Source organism: Pyrus communis, chromosome 8 (assembly GCF_041283825.1).
Source record: "Pyrus communis isolate YQ-2024b chromosome 8, ASM4128382v1, whole genome shotgun sequence".
Classification (NCBI taxonomy): domain Eukaryota; kingdom Viridiplantae; phylum Streptophyta; class Magnoliopsida; order Rosales; family Rosaceae; genus Pyrus; species Pyrus communis.
In genome coordinates this window covers 16,501,276-16,519,036 of record NC_142572.1, presented here as the reverse complement: position 1 = coordinate 16,519,036, position 17,761 = coordinate 16,501,276, and the positions used below count along the sequence as shown (strand labels likewise).

The following is a 17,761-nucleotide window of genomic DNA, read 5'->3' as shown; positions in this document are numbered from 1 at the left end:
AGTTTCGAACATAAAATATCTAATTACCCTTCTCACCCTCTCTCTCTCTCTCAAGCGCTCCTTGTCCTTTTGAGCCGTCTTCCTCCCTCCCGTATCCTCTCTCGCCCTCTTCTCTTCCACGCAACAGTGCTGCCGTCGACCGGTCACCAACGACCGGCAAATTATACCTGTAGAGTCCTCTTCCCGTCCTCTTTCCAACCCCCAAGTTAGTTTCTACAAATTCATAGCCGAATTTCCTCAATTTCAAATCTAATAAACTGTGACCGCGGGGTTTCCGGCCAATTTCCCTCAAAAGCATGCCGGAATTGGCCAATTTCCGGCTAAAGGGTAAAAATGATACTCTCCTCGACGGCTATCCTCCAGTGTAAGTGCATTTCCAAAATAAAAGGTTTTAGTTATGGGATCGATTCTAGATTTCAAATTTTAATTACATTATCAGTATGCATGTCAAAGATTGGGTTCGAGGAAGGTGAATTAAAGTTGTTTCCAACCTGAGGCGACCCTCCCAAGCGTCCTTCACTTCCACATCCATGGATCCACTCTCTATTTGGGTAAAATTCTTTTGTTTTAATTTTTTTATTCTGGGTAATTGTTGAAATTATTCACCTGATGAATTTGTACATGTGTAGGTATTTTAATTATTTGGAAATTGAAGTGGAACTCTGGAAATTAAATCTCAGCAGTTCCTCGTTGGTGCCATTTTCAAAAACCCGATCGGAGAATTATGGAAACGAAACTGGAAGGTCCTGTCGGATGACGGAGCTGGGCAGTGTACGATTTTGCTCCGCCGCGTTGAACATTTTTTACGGTAAAATCACCTCCGTACATTTTTACTTTCTCGTTAATTATTAATTACTTTCCTTAATCTCCTTCGTGTTAATATTTCCGGATTTGATGCGTTTAACTGAGTTTAACTTCAAGATTAATAAATTAATTAAATTTCCGGATTGTTGTACCAGGTTGCTTAGCTATGAATTTTGCTGTAATTAGAATTTGGCTCAGCTAATGAGTGGTGTAAACAAAGCCAGGGAGCTACTGTGTGAAAACTGAGACTAATTTGACTCACAAAGTATGTTTTAAGTTAATTAATTTATCGTTTCAGCCTTGCAGGGTTGTTTGATGATTGCTTCACTAATGAAGCAGTAGAATCTTCTGATTTTCGTGCATGTGGAACACCCTCTGCTTGCTAGAATTCAAACTGTACCTTTGTGACTATGGGATCATAGTAACTTGAGTAATATGGGGTCTCCGCATGTACGAATCTTTTAAATTTTGTTTTTGTTTTCGTTTTGTTCATTCTGTAATCTTTACATTCATTGATGTTAGAACGGTACTCAAAAGTTTTCATCATTTGTGTAATGTGAACTTCTTTTGAGATGCAGTGGAAATTTAAGAAACCCCAATGAGACAATGAGGCTTGTGGTGACAATCTTTGTTGGTGCTGTAGCCGGGTTTTTTGTAGGAGTATCGTTTTCAACAATTTCGGTGACCAAGGTGCACAAATTATTATTTTATCTTTTTCTGTATGGTTGTGTTTCAGATGAATTTGGTTCTAAATCATATGATTGTGTGAAGAGTAACATGGACTTCTTGATTGTGTTTGAATATTCATTCAATCCTGTTCAACACCAGAAGACTAAGCATATTGAAATAGATGTTCGTTTTGTCAGGGAAAGAGTAGCCAAGAAACAACTCTTTGTACAATTTGTTTCTTCTAAAGAACAATTTGCAGATATCCTAACTAAAGGATTAAGTGCTCCTTTATTTCACACTCATGGTAACAATCTCATGCTTGGTTTATCAAGGGATGAGTTTGAGGGGGGATGATAGAGTATAGAAGTATTGATGGTTAGGATTGTGCCACTTACACAAAGATTGTTAGCTTAGTTAGTTAGACGGTTGGATCGTGTTGCTGAGATAGTTGTATAAGTACCATATCACATGTATTACTTGGTTGTTAAGAAATATAACAAGAAGATATTCAGTTTACGATTGTCCCTCTCTTTCTCTCTCTAAAGTCTAAGCTTTTTCCCTCTATGTGTTCATCAAGATCTTCATTCTTCATTAGTTAACAAGGACAATAGGATAAAGTTCAGAAACGGAAAGAATTATTGGTCAACCAATCTACTTCACATATGCGACGAAACATTGTAAATGCTAATCCTCGAGGTCTCATATGTTTATCCCAAATGTGTGTACAACCATAGAGAAGTTTCAGAAGTATGTTCTTCTTGTGCAGATTTTATCTCCTAATATTCTTCAACACATAAATCATCTCAATTCGTTATCTAATATGAGCTTAGCAGCCTACATCTTTCTCATAAAACTTGGAACTCAAGAACTTTTGCTAAGGAGTCAAGGACATATGCTTGAGAGTGATTTTGTTGGTGTTTGAGAAATTTAGAACTTGATTAGCTATAGGCTTGTTTGAGAGAGATTTTAGGGGTTTTTTTTTTTTTTTTTTTTTTGGTAGAGATTGGCACAAAGAGTTTAAATGTCCTTTTTACTCTTTAGTAAAAATGAAAGGAGGTAAGGATACAAGATGACTTTTGGGTTGGGTGAACAATTAAAAGGGTTTTTTTTATTTTTACCTTTAATGAAAATCACTTGAAAGTGGATTTTCTTATCCGGTATCTTAACGGGTCGTGTCACTACTACAATATTAGCTTTAGGTGGCGGATGATGGTGGCGGATGTTAGAAAAATCCTGTCGGATAAAATATATCCGACACATCATTTAATTAGTGGCGGATATTAGAAAAATCATGTCGGTTATGGCCGACATAAAGTCCTGGCGGATATCATAAAAATACTGTCGGTTATAACTGACAATATTTTTTAATCTTTTTTTTTATTAATATTTTTGAAGTTTCTGGCGGTTTTTAAGTTAATTGTGGCGCTTATAACCTTCAGAAATTGACTATTTTATTATTTTACTTTCTGACGGTTATTATTTTAGTATTCTGACGGTTATAATCGACATAAATGAAAATTTTATTATTTTAATATGTTATATTGATTAAAAATAAATAAATACACACATATTTTAAATATTTTTTTTTTCACTAATGATCCTAAAGTCTAATGAACCCAATTCCTACAAGCCATAAATTTTCTGAGAGAATAATAACAACAGACTACAATCTGAAGCTCTATCATTTTTGTAATAAGGATTATGCTTCCTCACATGCAAGCAACAAGATTCAAAGAAATTCAAACAATTTTTTTCAATGCGTCACAAAGCACATTGTCTGGCATAGAAACAAATTTTTTTTTAAATGCTATATTGATTAAAAATAAATAGAAAAACACATGTTTTAAATTTTTTATTTTTTTTTTTACTCATGGCCCTGTCAAATATAATCGACACGAACAAAGCAAAATTTTGGATGGCCGCCAGAATAATCTTTGACTGTTTTTTTTTTTTTTTTTTTTTTTGCGACTTTTTACACATGCTATCTCAGAGTATATACAAATATATCTGACGGTTGGATCGTTGAAACTTGTTTCGTAGAATTCATATCCTATCAAATTGATAGATTTAACAAACACTTAAGAGTTAATGTTATACTTCCATTTTGTGGTATCCACTAGTGTAAATATTTTAAATTGAAGATCAAATTTATTCATTGCATTCTTATAGGGTCGAGGAGTGTTGTTGTAAAAAATCATTAAAATCGGAGCTAAAATAAACCGTTAAATTGTGATTATTCATTTATAACCATCGAAAACTTTTGTTCCGTTACATAATCTCTGAATGTTTGTTTTTTACGATTTTTTACGTATGCAATCTTGGAGTGTGTACGTAAAAGTGGATTTTCTTACCCGGTATCTTAACAGGTCGTGTCGTGTAACACCCGTTAAAGTAAACGGGTAATATGATCCGTTAAAGTAAACGAGTAATATGATCCGTTAACAGGTCGTGTGGTGATCCGTTAATATTATCAGGTAATATGATCCGTCCCATTACCCGTTAAAGAAAATATATTTTAAATCAATAAATAATGAAAATGAAAAACATAATTTGACCAAAAAAAAAAACATAATATTAAATTAGTATATGCATACCACATTATCACACAAACATTACTTCAAAATATAAAAAATAAAAAAAACATTTGTCTTTCAAGTATTACATACTCCAAAATAAGAGTGTAATGAAAAGCATTAGTACATTATTATAAAATACCAAATATCAAGGATATGCAATTGAGGAACCTTGCACATTTATATATCTTTTCACATTTTTTTTTAACTTGTACATTAATGATTATAAATTTTATTTATTTTGAACTCCCTTAAAAATACCATTCATGAGCGTTTGTATGGTTTTAAAACTTCAAACGACGATATATCAATACTCATAGCTTAGAGGATGCGCTCATGAGCCTTTGCATATTTTTTCACATTTTTCGCACTCGTAAATTGATTATTATAATTTTTTTAATGTGTTTGATATTTTTAAATTACTTGATACTTTTATTTTTAGTGTGTTTTATAATTTTTTAATCCCACTCTTTGTCTATTGTATACTATAAAAATAAATAAATAAATAAAACTTAAAATTTTTAATTTTATATTGATAATAATACAATGACACATATTTAATACCCACTATATACATACACATTTTACAGTGAGTTTTTTTATTATTTTAAAAAATTAAAATCATCAAAATAACTTTTTTCTTGATGTGTCAAAACAAGTTATCTGCATGTCACTTTCGTGTAAATCTGTTAAGGACCAGTTATTAACGGATTCTTATCGTGTGACCTGATAACAACCCGATTAGTTATCGTGTTGACACAAAACCCGTTACATTCATATCGTTTACGTGTCATATTAACGAGTTGTGTAAGAAATTACCGAATCTAATCAACTCGTACCATCCAAAGGTGATTCTGGTGCCTGGCACAAAGCCTACGTTAATCCTTCAACACAATCTTTCTAACTTTGTGGCCCAATTCTACCCTAGACGTAATCAACAAGCCTGCCAAGAATTTGGATCACATGAGACCCAAATAGTATTTTTTGTGGGAGCATCTACACCCAACAATTTCATCACTACACCCAAAACTCAAAAGGATCTTAGAAATATTAACAAACAAACAAAAAAAAACTTGGGAGGCTTGACTATACCCTCCATTGTGGAGAGCCATAAACAATTCATCTGAATTAATAGCTCAAATGTGAAACCAGTTCTTTTTAATTTAGTTGATGGAAAATGATTGCATTTGGGGTTGGAATTTGGATGGGGGAACAAAATAGTTGATGGAAATTGTTTGTTGCGGAAGAAGTATTTATGTAATTAGAGAAATAGTCAAATGAGCAGGGACCAGCACTCCCTGGTTCGAGCTGGCAAACCCTAAAAATATATAAGTAGAAAAGGACGTGTCGTTGAAACTTCGAACAGCCTCTCTAGCTATCTCATTGTTTTACTCGCAGCTTTGTCTCATTTCCGGTCTTCATCGCCCTGATATATCTTGGATTCTTCCTTTCTACCAGAACCACCACCAATGTTCTAATTAATCTTTGAAAAGCAAAAGAAGCACCAAAAAGATATCCTATATTGTAGCCTTGGGTTTAAAGTTTTATCATCTTGTCACAAAATTATTCATTTTCGTTCATTATTAATTAGCCTCTCATCACACTCACGTGCATGCAATTAATTTTTTATTTGCTTTACGAGAAATCTCAATCTCTTTCGTAACATGAAAAGAGGTGCAGAAATATGCAAAATATCCCACGTTGAAAAGCTAAGAAACTTGGGAATTTATAAATCCATGCAACATGCAGTGTACATCTCTTTTAAACAGAGATGGGGCTTCCTAATGTCCCCTCAACTATTAATAATACATGAACAAATAAAGAAATGATATCACCAACCTTCCATCATAATTAAATAATAAATACGACGTATTTATAAATATAGTGTGCATTTTTTAGTATGAAGTACACATTGAGATATGCTTTGTCTTGTTATTAGAAGACAAAGTTCAGTGTAGAGTAAAGGATGCAAAAATGGTCCAGCTAGCTGGCAAACTTTTGTCCTTGTAAGAACTATGAACAAATCCTGGTGAATTGTTTTACCCTAGTCTAAAAAGCATGCCAAATCTCTCCCTTTATTCTGGTTAAAAGCACAATTATATATCGATCTTGAGCTAGCTATTTTATTCAATAATTCAATGATGCGGATATGTATTGGTGTCGCTTCGGCTGCTCTAACAGTGCCAAACATCAATTGACCTTAATTAAAATACAAACTACACAGAGAAAAGAGGGAAAATAGACTTTTAAACATATAGCTTCTTATATGGTGGACCTAGAAAAAAGAGGAAAAATAAACTTTTAAACATGCAGCTTGTTTTCTTCTTCCCTTTTATCAGAACTACTACTACTGCAAAATACGTTTCTCACTTCCTATTTTGGTCAGATGTGCACCTAAAAAGTCCCCAGAAACCCTAGAACAGATTCATCTCAGTAATTAAGCATGCAAGGATGGTAGGACCAGCTACTCATCAGGCCCACAGCCAGCTTTGGACCAACATTTTATTTTAATTTGTATGCCATGTATTTCCTAATTTCTCAACCATCATTTTCCAGAATGATTGTACTTTGCTCTTCATAATGAAATTATTGTTCCCAGTATTCCAGGAAAAAAAAATAAATTATTGATTAGTTTCATAATTTTTTAAATTTCGGAGATATTTATACATACATCGCTTTAGGAGGGAAGATACAGCTGGACTTGATCGGAACTGTGCTGATGGGGACGTCAGGCCCCCCCCTTGGAGGTGGATTGTAACCCTAGTGTTGTGCTTTATATGTTTATAGATGACATCTTCGTAAGTATGACGGGTTTAATTGTGAAGTTGAAAGCTAACAAAACCATGTCGATATGACTCAAAACATACAATTAATACATATCTTTGTGAGGAATGAGCGATGACATGTTACAATTGGAGATTAACTGCAAATCCGATTTTGTTTGGTTGGCATTATGAAAGTGTTTTAGTTTAAGGTATTGGGGTTAGAGTGATGAGTAGGACTAGACTAGGTCGAGAGTTTGAAACCTCCAATTAATGAAAAATAAAAAAAGTGTGTTAGTTTTATTACAGCTACATGGTAATTATGGAAACAAATAAGAGAGGATAAAATGAATTAGATAAAACCTCTGAGATCTGGATAGGCCTCAGTGATCAACTTTCAGTGCTCATCAAAGGCCCCACTCTGAAAAGTTTAAAAAATACCACAAAAAATGAGCACTTATAGAAAACATGGCTGAGTAGATGGCTTTGTGCAAGAAATGACTTGCGGGGTGGTCAGTGCCACCGAGTCAGTGGGGTATAAAAAAGGCTCTCGGTTGAAGAAGGGACACCACTACCAATTAATCAAAGATTGTGGACCATTTTGGAGCATGTTCTCCTTTCATGGCAAATCCTTTTTCACGCAGATTAGAAATTTGATATGTTTAGTTTTTATAATAGTAGTAATTTTTCTGTTTTTAAAATTGGATTCTTTGAAATTGTAATTTATTTTGCCAAAGAGAATGGTCGGTTGAAACAACACAATCTTAATTGTTGTATGATTAAGCAACAGTTTCTATGCGTCTGATGCCCCCCAAACGATTCTTAATTGTGGGGATTTATCAAATAGGTAGAATCTAATGCCCAAGAATTGTTATATATAATTTCGGTAGTTTTTCATTTTGTTTATGGTTGGTCAAACCAGAAAATCAATACATATTATTGGAATAACGTGCATGGAACTAGAATATGAGGATCAAAACAGCAGCAAATCTGTTATATACACAATTTAAAATAAATTACAGGATTCTTAGCGACAACCAAGAGAAATATAATTGTTAAAAAGAAGGTTAGTATGATAAATTTAAAAACAAGCTTTTTAATCAAACGAAGTTTTTGTAATGTAATGATGTTCACGTGTCACGTCCTACTTTTATTGTGTTATATACTAATATGACGTTATAATATAAGAATCAATATTTCACAGTAATAAAAATGATAATATATGTTATATTATACTATTATACATTTATTGTAATACAGATGTTGAATGTTAACGTTGATAAACTTTATAGGCACATCATGGTCCACCATCAACATCACCAATAATGTTCCAACCTAACCATTTATTATCAAATGTTTGATTTTATCGCAAAATGCCTCAGTAATATTAGGAATGAAAGCTCTAATAATTAATTGTATACTATTTTATCATATGACTGTGGGATCTTGTTCTCCAACAAACGTGATGTTGTAACACCATTAAACGTGAAGGTAGAGAGTCCAATAGCAAATAACGATCATAAGTGATTTTATGATGTCCGCTAATAATAGCTTACATCTATACTACAATAAGACGTTTATTGTGTAACAATCAACGTTGGTTGTGCAATAAACATTTTATAACGTCGTCGTTCTCATGTATTCATTTGACAATAAACTTTAACAATTATAATATAAATTTATTAAAATAAAGGGTACCTGGACTTTTATAATTTCTAAACCGGCTTTCATACTAGTTACTTCACATTGGCATCACGTTGAACAGCTTGATTCAATTATTTAGATCGTAATGAATTTGATGGCAGCCGAAAATGACATTTACATAATATTTTCCACCTTACGTACTTACATTTCTTGAATGATTATATCAAAGAAGCTAAAGGACATAATCTCCTATTTTTTTAGAGGAAAAATAATTTGTACGAAAGGTATAGCTGATCTGAGTTTTGTTTCGTTACGCTTCCGTTGGTCCTACAAGTAAAATGATGAAATTACCCTTTCAGGACAGCTTGCTTACTTGCTTAAGATCATTTCACAATAATCGACTAAATTATGAGTTGATAAATTACTCGATAATGAACAACTAAACTAATTAATAATTAAGGGTTGATAATAAAAGCATTACTTAACTAAATTATTAGTTGATAAATTACTTGATTACTAGACAAACTTATTCATTTAAAAGTGCTTTTAGAAAAAATATTTTTGAATTCCAAAAATACTTGAAATATTTTTTACAAAATGCATCAATTATGTGTTTTTTGTAGAAAATATTTCAAATGATTTTTTAAGTTCATTTATATTTTTACTAAAAATTAGTTCTAAAAATATTTAAAAAAAAAACAATTTTAATCTTTTAAACGGATCTGAGCCATACCAAATTGTACTTGGTAGTCACTCTCACGTGGATCTAGTGCCGTTTCCGTATCATATAGTTTTTATTTTTTTTCGTTTGTTTTCTTTCAACTTTTGGATCATTTCCGGGGAATTTTCGTTTTCCCTTTCTAATTGGCCATCTGTTGGGATTGCTTTTGGAGTGAGGATACATAATTTTACCGATATACTCACATATTTGTAATTTCAACCGCCACCAACATCATGATAGCTTCCCTTCAGTGCACCAATTCCAACATGTGCTTGATCATCTCTTATCACAATCTTAAGTTCTTAAGCGTTATTATATGTTGCTGGAACTTTTTATAGGGGATGTAAAAGGCCTTCTAGGTCGGATTTTCTTGTTTCATCTTTTTGGTTCTCTTGTTTATTTTGTTTGTTGAATGATAATATAAATTATTTATTTGTTAATTTATACTTGCCAACCATTATTTTTTTCTTCAATTCTTCAACAATTCTTGCCAAAATCAAACTTGTTTTTCTTTCTCTCCATGAAACCCTCGTATCCTACTAACCCTCCCTCCGGATGCCGTATAATGTGACTAAAAAGTTATTTGACGAAAATGCCCTCACAAGTCAAATGTTTTAACAGTAAAATGGATGGAAAGTAACGATAGGTGGTGGATTCCAACAATTAATAAAGTTCAGGTGGTAAAAATACACAATTAAAAGTTCAGGTGGTATTTGCACGCATGCTTTCAAGTTCATGTGGTATTTGTGCAAAATTCCCTTTATACTTTACAGATTAATTTTGCACAAAAATCAATTAAATCGGAATCATTTAACCATTCGATTGATGCCATCAAAATGTTAGTGTTAACTAAATAACTCATCTGTTTATTCTCAAGTGCAAAAACTATACTTGTTTGTGAGAAATTTACACCTAATTGTGACGGATACTATCGCTATAGTGTAATTCGATTATGATGTGTCCAGAGCCGTCCCAATACTAATCGAGGCCTAAGACGAAAATGAAACGATGCCTCTAAATTTAGTTCCTTAATGTGATTTATTCACAACAACGGTACATCAAATTAGATTTTATGAGAATGAGAAATACTTGTTTCTTCTTCTTTCTAATCAAAAGTAATATGAATGATGAAACTTTTAAGATATATAACAAGGGCATCTAGTTGTAACGATATTTGTAAAAAATCATATATATAGTTTCCAATAAAAAGAACGTAAGTAAATCCAATCTATTAAATTTTGGTGGTCTGCACCTAAGAAATTAAATAACACAACATTAACTAAGCATGAATAAAGAATAGGTGACATATGGTAATTAACAAGAAGAAGTCTGAACTCTGAATCAAATCTTGAATGGTCAAGCAATCCGGAAGTGCTCATATATTAATTCTTTTTCCATGATTAAAACCCATGTAGCTAGTTGGCAAAAGTACATGTGTGTAGGGCAGCTTTTTCCTTCAAATAAACACACCCCACAATCTTTTATTTAATGCATCGACACAACATACTTGTCACTTGACCTCCACATATAAATCCAATCTATCTTCCCCAGTAGTCAACCACATCATCTTGTTAAAATTATGAACACATAAATACAAACTTTCATAATTTTGGTAAATTTATGTCTCCTAGTGTATTTCCCATTAAGTTTTGATAGTTATTGCACGAATCAGGGGCATTCTCGGAACTAGAGAAATATAGAGGGGAAGGAGAGAAGATGATGTAATTAAAAAGGCAGAAGAGTCGGTGCTACGTTGCAGGAGCTTAAAAGAGAGAGGTGCACGTTGGTTCATGATGGCGCAAAGACGTGCGAGAGCACCATTGTTCTAGTGCGCCTTGCTTCTAGTTTTTGTACGGTTCCACATTGTTCTTTGATGCTCTCTTCCCTTTAATCTTTCTGCGTATCCAGAACATCCCAGCTCAAAAACCCAAGAATTTGCGACATGGGTTTGGTTAGTTTTGCACTTTTAACTTCACCATGAACGAGGAAGGCAGTAAGGATTGGATTGGAGACCGATTACCGTTTGGTGGTATTGAAGTTTTTGTTTAAAGATAAGAACTTTTTCCTGTATAAGGGTACGAATCTGGTCCCTATTTATAGCAATTCAACTCATTTTCTTCGAAAATTCTATGATACTCCAGAGTAGCGTATACTCGAGAGTGTTAAGCAGTTACGTACTGGTCATTTTATCATTGACGAACAATCTAACAGTTAAAAACCTTGGAGTTTATGCTAGAAATTTCCCATTTTCTCAATTGAATTTTGCCAACTTCAAAGTTTGTTTCTCTAATGATATTGGATTGGTTTGATCACAATTTCTGCAGATACTAAAAGAAGCTGGAAGATGAACACCAGAGTGAGGGCAAGGCTGCAGTCTATGAAGCCACTCGAGAAGAATAAAAAAGTAACTCATATACTTTGAACTATGAGCTAAGCTACGTTATGCAGTTTTTCACATTTTTTAAATCATAATTTTCGGAAAAGGTTTTCTTTTCTTTCACTGTGGGAGGAGCCTATGAAACATTGCCATGGAGCGCAGATTATGGCTTCAAAATTTGGAGCCTCCCAATATTATATAAATTTCTGGCATCTTTGGATGGATTTCCGTGATGGTTCTTCCACTTGAATCTCAGCAGTTGTTTATCTCTCCTGGCTCACAAATTTTCTCAGGAAAATTATATCATTTTCTCTCCAATTCTCCGTTGACCCTTCTGATTCTGAGATTGGTTTTCAACACAAGAAAGTAAATTTAGCTTCTTTGATCCATTTCCAACATGGGTTTATATTTTACAAGTTTTTTTCTCTGCCCACTTCAGTTTTTTGTATTGGAAGCTAATTGCTGTATATTTAAAGGAAAAGGTAGAAATGCAAGGGAGTGAGATTAAGGAAACCAGAAAAGCAATCAGCAATGGAAGAGCTTCGAGCAGAGAGAGGAAATTGGCTTTGCAACAAGATGTATGAAATTCATATTTTTAGTACTTTTAATTTGTATGTTATGTGATTTTATAAGCTCTCTCTTTAATTAGTATTGATTATTGAGTTGAACATTGTAACTTGTTTAGGTTGATAAGTTGAAGAAGAAGCTTAGACATGAAGAGAATGTACACAGAGCTTTGCAGAGGGCATTTACAAGACCCTTGGGAGCTCTGCCTCGTCTGCCTCCTTATCTGCCTCCTTATGTGAGTATTCACTATTTTTGTAGAAGCAATATTCCGATCTAATCTAATTTACGGGGGATAGAGTTTGTTGTTCTGACCAATTGGCCAAACCCATGTCTGCTTTTTTATTTTTTTAGATAATGTAGTTGCTTAGCGGAATATCTTGCACTAATGTATTGTCCATAGTTCAAGAAAGTAATTAGGACTAATGAACGTAAAGGAGTTTTAAAGTATTAGGACTAATGAACGTAAAGGATTTTTAAAGTAATTTCGATTGTGATTTTTAATTTTATAGACGTTGGAGCTTCTAGCAGAAGTGGCTGTTTTGGAAGAGGAGGTGGTTCGGCTCGAAGAACAGGTAGTGCATTTTAGGAAGGACTTGTATCAGGAAGCTGTATACATTTCAACCTCCAAGAGGAAAATGGAAACATCATCAGCTGATTCATCTGATTTGCACCCGATAAAGAATCCCAAATTTCAATCTCAAAGAGGAAACAATTTTACCATTTCCACTGAAAAGTATTGTCCATCCCGTTCTGGTAAGCCATATGTTCATCCTAATTTCTAGGCCATGAGATTTTTAGTGTTCTTAATTGCAGTTTCAGTTTCAGATGTTAAGCAGGGAAAAGAGAACCAATCATATAATAATTCTACGAAAAGCAACGACAGAGCCTTGATCCATCAAACTCAGGTTAGGACTCCAGCAAAGAGACCTCCAATCGATCACAGAACAGCAGAAAAGCATTTAGAGCCTCAAAAACTTCAGGTACATACTAAAATTACCGAATTTCATTAAGTTACTGACACTCATTTGCAGTGCAATGAACATTGTTTTGCTTGTGTTGTACGTTCAGTTAGAAACTAAAAACGCGGACCAAGAAAGTGCACAAGCAAGACTTCCTAGTATCCCGGACAAGGAGCTGTCAGGAGATGACAGTCCTAACAAAATTTCAGAAAGTATTGTCAAGTGCTTATCAAGCATTCTCACGAGAATTAGTTCAGTTAAGAATCTGGGTCCTGCAGAAAATGAAAGAACAGAAAATTGGGATCCTTATGGTATTTGTTTGGAATTTGGACAAAGAGATATCGGTCCATATAAGCAATTACACGCAATTGAAGCTCAGAATATTAATCCAAACCGAAGAGCAAATGCTTTGTTCCTACTCCGCAGATTGAAGTAAGTTCTCTGATTTGTAATCTGTTAGGTAGATTTAGTTTCCAACCTTCTTGCATGATATGGTGATTATTTTAGGACTACTTATAGTCATATTTATTTGCTGAATTCGCAGACTACTGTTACGGAAACTTGCTTCTGTAAATTTACAAAGCCTCAGTCATCAGGAGAAGCTTGCCTTCTGGATCAATATCTACAATTCCTGCATGATGAATGTATGTAAGAGACATCAAAAGATATTCTTGTTTAAAACAGTTCAGAACAATCTTGTGGTGTTACGCCTAAGTAATCAAGTCTTCCTTTCCTTATTATTTTTTGTTTCCAGTCTTGTTTATCTTAAGAAATTGTTTCATCTGCTGTAATTGTTCAATACTGCAGGCTTTCCTCGAGCACGGCATACCTGAGAGTCCCAAGATAATTGTAGCCCTAATGCAGAAGGTACGAAATATGTCCTGTTTATGACAGCAAACCAGATTGTTAAATTACTTCTGCTTGTCAATAATTCATCTATGGACCGTATGGTTGTATTTAATGTGACTCAGGCAACAATAAATGTTGGAGGACACATCCTGAATGCAATAACTATTGAACATTTCATCTTGAGACTGCCGTATCACTCAAAACATGTAAGTAGCCTCAACTTGTATGCACATAGAAGATTGAACACAGAAGATTTACAATTATTTTATCAACTCCTGAGCAGACCTTCTCTAAGGGCACAAAAACTGACGAGAAGACGGCAAGAAGTACTTTTGGATTGGAATTATCCGAACCATTGGTAACATTTGCACTATCATGTGGCAGCTGGTCTTCCCCTGCGGTAAGTTTTGGAAGAAATAAAATGATCTGTCTAATTACCATTTAATAATCGACGCGGTATGACATTACTAATATATGAGCTCTGCCAAAATACAGGTGAAAGTGTACACTGCATCCCAAGTTGAGAATGAACTGGAAGTTGCAAAAATAGAGTACTTGCAAGCTGCAGTTGAAATTTCATCAGATAAGGTTGCAATTCCAAAGATATTGGATTGGTATTTACTTGATTTTGCTAAGGATTTGGAGTCTTTGCTTGATTGGATCTGCCTTCAGCTCCCAAGTGAAGTGGGAAAAGAAGCACTCAAGCTTCTTGAAAGAGGGAAAAATGAGCCTCTTTCACAATTTGTCCAAGTTACGCCCTATGAGTTTAATTTTAGGTACCTTCTATACAAATGATCCAAATTTTTGGTTCTGCAGAGTATTGTTCACATCATCCCGGGGGGATGGGGTGGGGTGGGGTTTATGATTTTGTACATAGCTATAGACATATATGCAAATTACATGTATAATATCTGCTCTCTTTCAACTGTAAGTAATAATGAGATAAATGAGTCGAGTTTCAAAGCACTATCTATGATTAGAAGCGGCTTTTAGCTTAAGTGGTTTAGAACATCTATGTTTGCACTCTGGTCATGTGTTCTACTCCTTATCTCTCGACACTAGGGTTTGTAGCTCAAGTAGTTTAGCCCTTTTACATATCCACTCTAGTCGTGTTCTCTACTCTCCATTCCCTAATATTAGAATTTGTATCTTAAGCAGTTAAGAGGATTTACTGTTGCACTCTGATCCTCTATTCAGTTTCGCCTTCTCGGATATTGCTTATATTAAAAAGTACTAGTTATGATTTGATCATGTGCATGGATGGAGAATCTAAAGATTGGTCCATGCTAAAGAAAATTTCATTGGAAACAAGTTGAGTAAGTGGTCCTAAAATTTGTTACGTTCACGACATAGACCTATCCATCAGCCACATCGAAGCAACAAACAGACCTCGCTGTTCAAGGTGGAGGGGTCACTACTTAGAGTAGTCTAAACCTGAATGTGATGTTTAACCAAAGGGAGAAATCAGAAAAAGAAAACCCTACAATCTGATGTTTCATACATTCCACCACGCTTTTGTATCTACATGATCGTCGGCACACCTAGGATGAGTGAATCACTCATTTACTAATATCCATTGACTCGAAATCAGGCTCTGATACAAATTGTTAAGAGTTGATGGGTAAACGTCCATCAGCCACATCGAAGCAACGAACAGACCAGGCTTGTCAAGGTGGAGGGGTCACTACTTAGTGTCTAAACCTGAGTGGGACGTTTAACCAAACGGAAAAATCAGAAAAAGAAAACCCTATAATCTGGTGTTTCACACATTCCACCACGCTTTTGTACCTACGTGATCGTCACTCATTTACTAATGTTCATATTGACTCGAAATCAGACTCTGATACAGATTGTTAAGAGTTAATAGGTAAAACGTGCCCTACGAAACCGACTTAAAAATATCACCACTCTTCCGTATCTATATCCTCGGCGTCCCACCTAGTGGCAACCATTTCCTTCTTTTAACACAGATTCACAATCCCCTAATTAATATCAATTTCTAAGATCCCAGAAGTAGAACGTGCCCCTACAACACCGACTTATAATCCCTTCCTCTAAAGCTCTTAAATCAGTGAAAAATATGTTATTTTTCCAATGCGGGACGTTGAGTAATTTTCAACATAAATTACCACAATTATCACCCTTTACTAAAGAACATACAGAATAGTTAGATTTTTTGTACCTGTTGACTTCAGGCTGCGATATATTCTGTCTTCTTCTTCCTGGTGAGATTAAAAGTTTCTACACCCGTGATAAATCTGGATCGCCCCACAGCATTTTGTTGGCGTCTAGGGTTTATACTCAAACAAATAGTACGGCTGGTTTGAGGCCCAAACTTAATTGTTGCAGTAGGCACCGATATCTTTTTGAAAGACATTTGGACTGTATCTTCCAACTGCTAGACAAGGCAACTGCGTTTAGGGTCCCCTTTTTTTTTCTTTTTTTTTTTTTTGTTTTTTGAGGTACATATTTATCATTTATGGGTCCTTCATTCACAGAGTGAACATGATCAGGAACAGCTGTTGTGACTTGGAAGAAATTTGGAGCTGAATGGTTTTAGATTTCTTATTTATTCTTCTAGTCGATGAGTTAACTCATAAATCACGTTTTGATGTGTGTAAATATTTTTGTTTTTATGATACTTTTTTTTTATAAGAAACGATATAATATATTTTGAAACGAAAAACTTGGAATGCTCTAGCAATACAATTTGAAGGAGCAAAAATGATTATTCAACCCAATTGCAAGAGACATCGCAACCAAGAGCAAAACAATTTCTACCAATGCCAAATATGGGTAAACCTTCTCCGGTGACTAATCTCAAGGTTCTAGGTGAGAATTAGGGTCATTTCCGTCAATTGCAACATTTCATGGAATTTATCTTGAAAGTTTTAACTCATAATTTGGATCAACATTTTCTCTTGGTTGCGATGTCTGTTGACACTTAAAACAACTAGCCTATAGTGAGACAACAGAACATTGTAAAATCATACTGAGTTTTATGAATTGTTATTAAGAAGAAAAGTCCTACTGTCCTAGCCCCAAGCCATCAAAAGAAAAGTCCTACATTGTTATTACATGGTAAAATCACCACCACATTCAAAACTAGCGCGCCACAATGCCGCAAACAAATCAAATGGAAACTTGAAATGTAGGCTTAGGAGAAAAGAACTAGAAAGGTAAAAGAGAATTAAGGGGAAAGAGGTGGAAAGCGAGAGGGCTGCCCGACTCAAAGCCAAGTCACGGGTAGCGGCAAGGGATTTCTTTTTATCAATAGATTTTCTTTCACTCTTACGCAACACTAAACTTTGTTTTGCAACTTTTAATGAGTTATACATGCATATGTCTTAAATCGTAATTTGCAGAGGAAAAATAAACCTACATATAAAATATAAGAAGTCAAAGCAATGTTCTTTATTAAAGATACATTTTTTTTTTTTTGAGAAAATTAAAGATACATATTTAAATTGTAATTAATATTTCTCGACTGAATAACTTGTTTATAAAGCCAAATCACACAATACCAAAAGTCGTACATGTAAACTAATAATGGACTAGCGATAGGATGACAACAGCACCACCAACCGGTGATCACCAACTCAAGAGGCTTGGAGAAGACATAGTTTAGAACATGGGCTGGCTGAACCCTAGATTAGATTAATCCCAAATCCTAACCACAGTTTTTTAGGGTTGAAATTTTCATGATCGATATTAATGATAGGGAACTGAAAACGAAGACGAATCCAATGATATTCAGCACGGTTCACGCGCCAAAATGATCACCATGAAAAAAATCATGGGAGTTGTGAGAGAGGCTGTTGATTAATATTAAAAAT

General features: G+C 34.4%; 1 protein-coding gene and 1 long non-coding RNA gene across 4 annotated transcripts; both read left to right on the top strand.

The window, feature by feature from the left end:
• LOC137718434 (uncharacterized) lies at positions 1-1,989 on the top strand. Its single transcript, XR_015964979.1, has 6 exons — positions 1-364; positions 440-551; positions 630-808; positions 960-1,254; positions 1,383-1,494; positions 1,671-1,989. It is a non-coding gene; the product is annotated as an uncharacterized LOC137718434 (long non-coding RNA).
• An 8,671-nt stretch (positions 1,990-10,660) lies between these two features.
• Positions 10,661-14,891, top strand: LOC137718448 (uncharacterized). Of its 3 annotated transcripts, none has more exons than XM_088698606.1 (12): positions 10,661-11,248; positions 11,498-11,577; positions 12,027-12,128; positions 12,236-12,352; positions 12,627-12,870; positions 12,937-13,097; positions 13,186-13,508; positions 13,621-13,720; positions 13,884-13,943; positions 14,048-14,131; positions 14,209-14,325; positions 14,421-14,891. In XM_088698606.1, exons 2-12 carry the CDS (start codon positions 11,518-11,520, stop codon positions 14,718-14,720), a joined length of 1,668 nt encoding a protein of 555 aa, XP_088554732.1. In that variant the 5' UTR covers positions 10,661-11,248; positions 11,498-11,517; the 3' UTR covers positions 14,721-14,891. The 3 variants fall into 3 exon arrangements, with proteins under 3 accessions (XP_088554732.1, XP_068314104.2, XP_068314103.2); XM_068458003.2 differs by having other exon boundaries at positions 10,672-11,248; positions 12,943-13,097; XM_068458002.2 differs by having other exon boundaries at positions 10,731-11,248; positions 12,931-13,097.
• Positions 14,892-17,761: the final 2,870 nt, after the last annotated feature.

Bases quoted from the DNA above. Each gene is read 5' to 3' on its own strand.
- LOC137718448 (XM_068458002.2), top strand. From the start codon at position 11,518: ATGAACACCAGAGTGAGGGCAAGGCTGCAGTCTATGAAGCCACTCGAG. The intron at 13,098-13,185 runs GTACATACTAAA...TTGTACGTTCAG, and splicing joins TAGAGCCTCAAAAACTTCAG to TTAGAAACTAAAAACGCGGA. The intron at 14,132-14,208 runs GTAAGTAGCCTC...ACTCCTGAGCAG, and splicing joins TGCCGTATCACTCAAAACAT to ACCTTCTCTAAGGGCACAAA.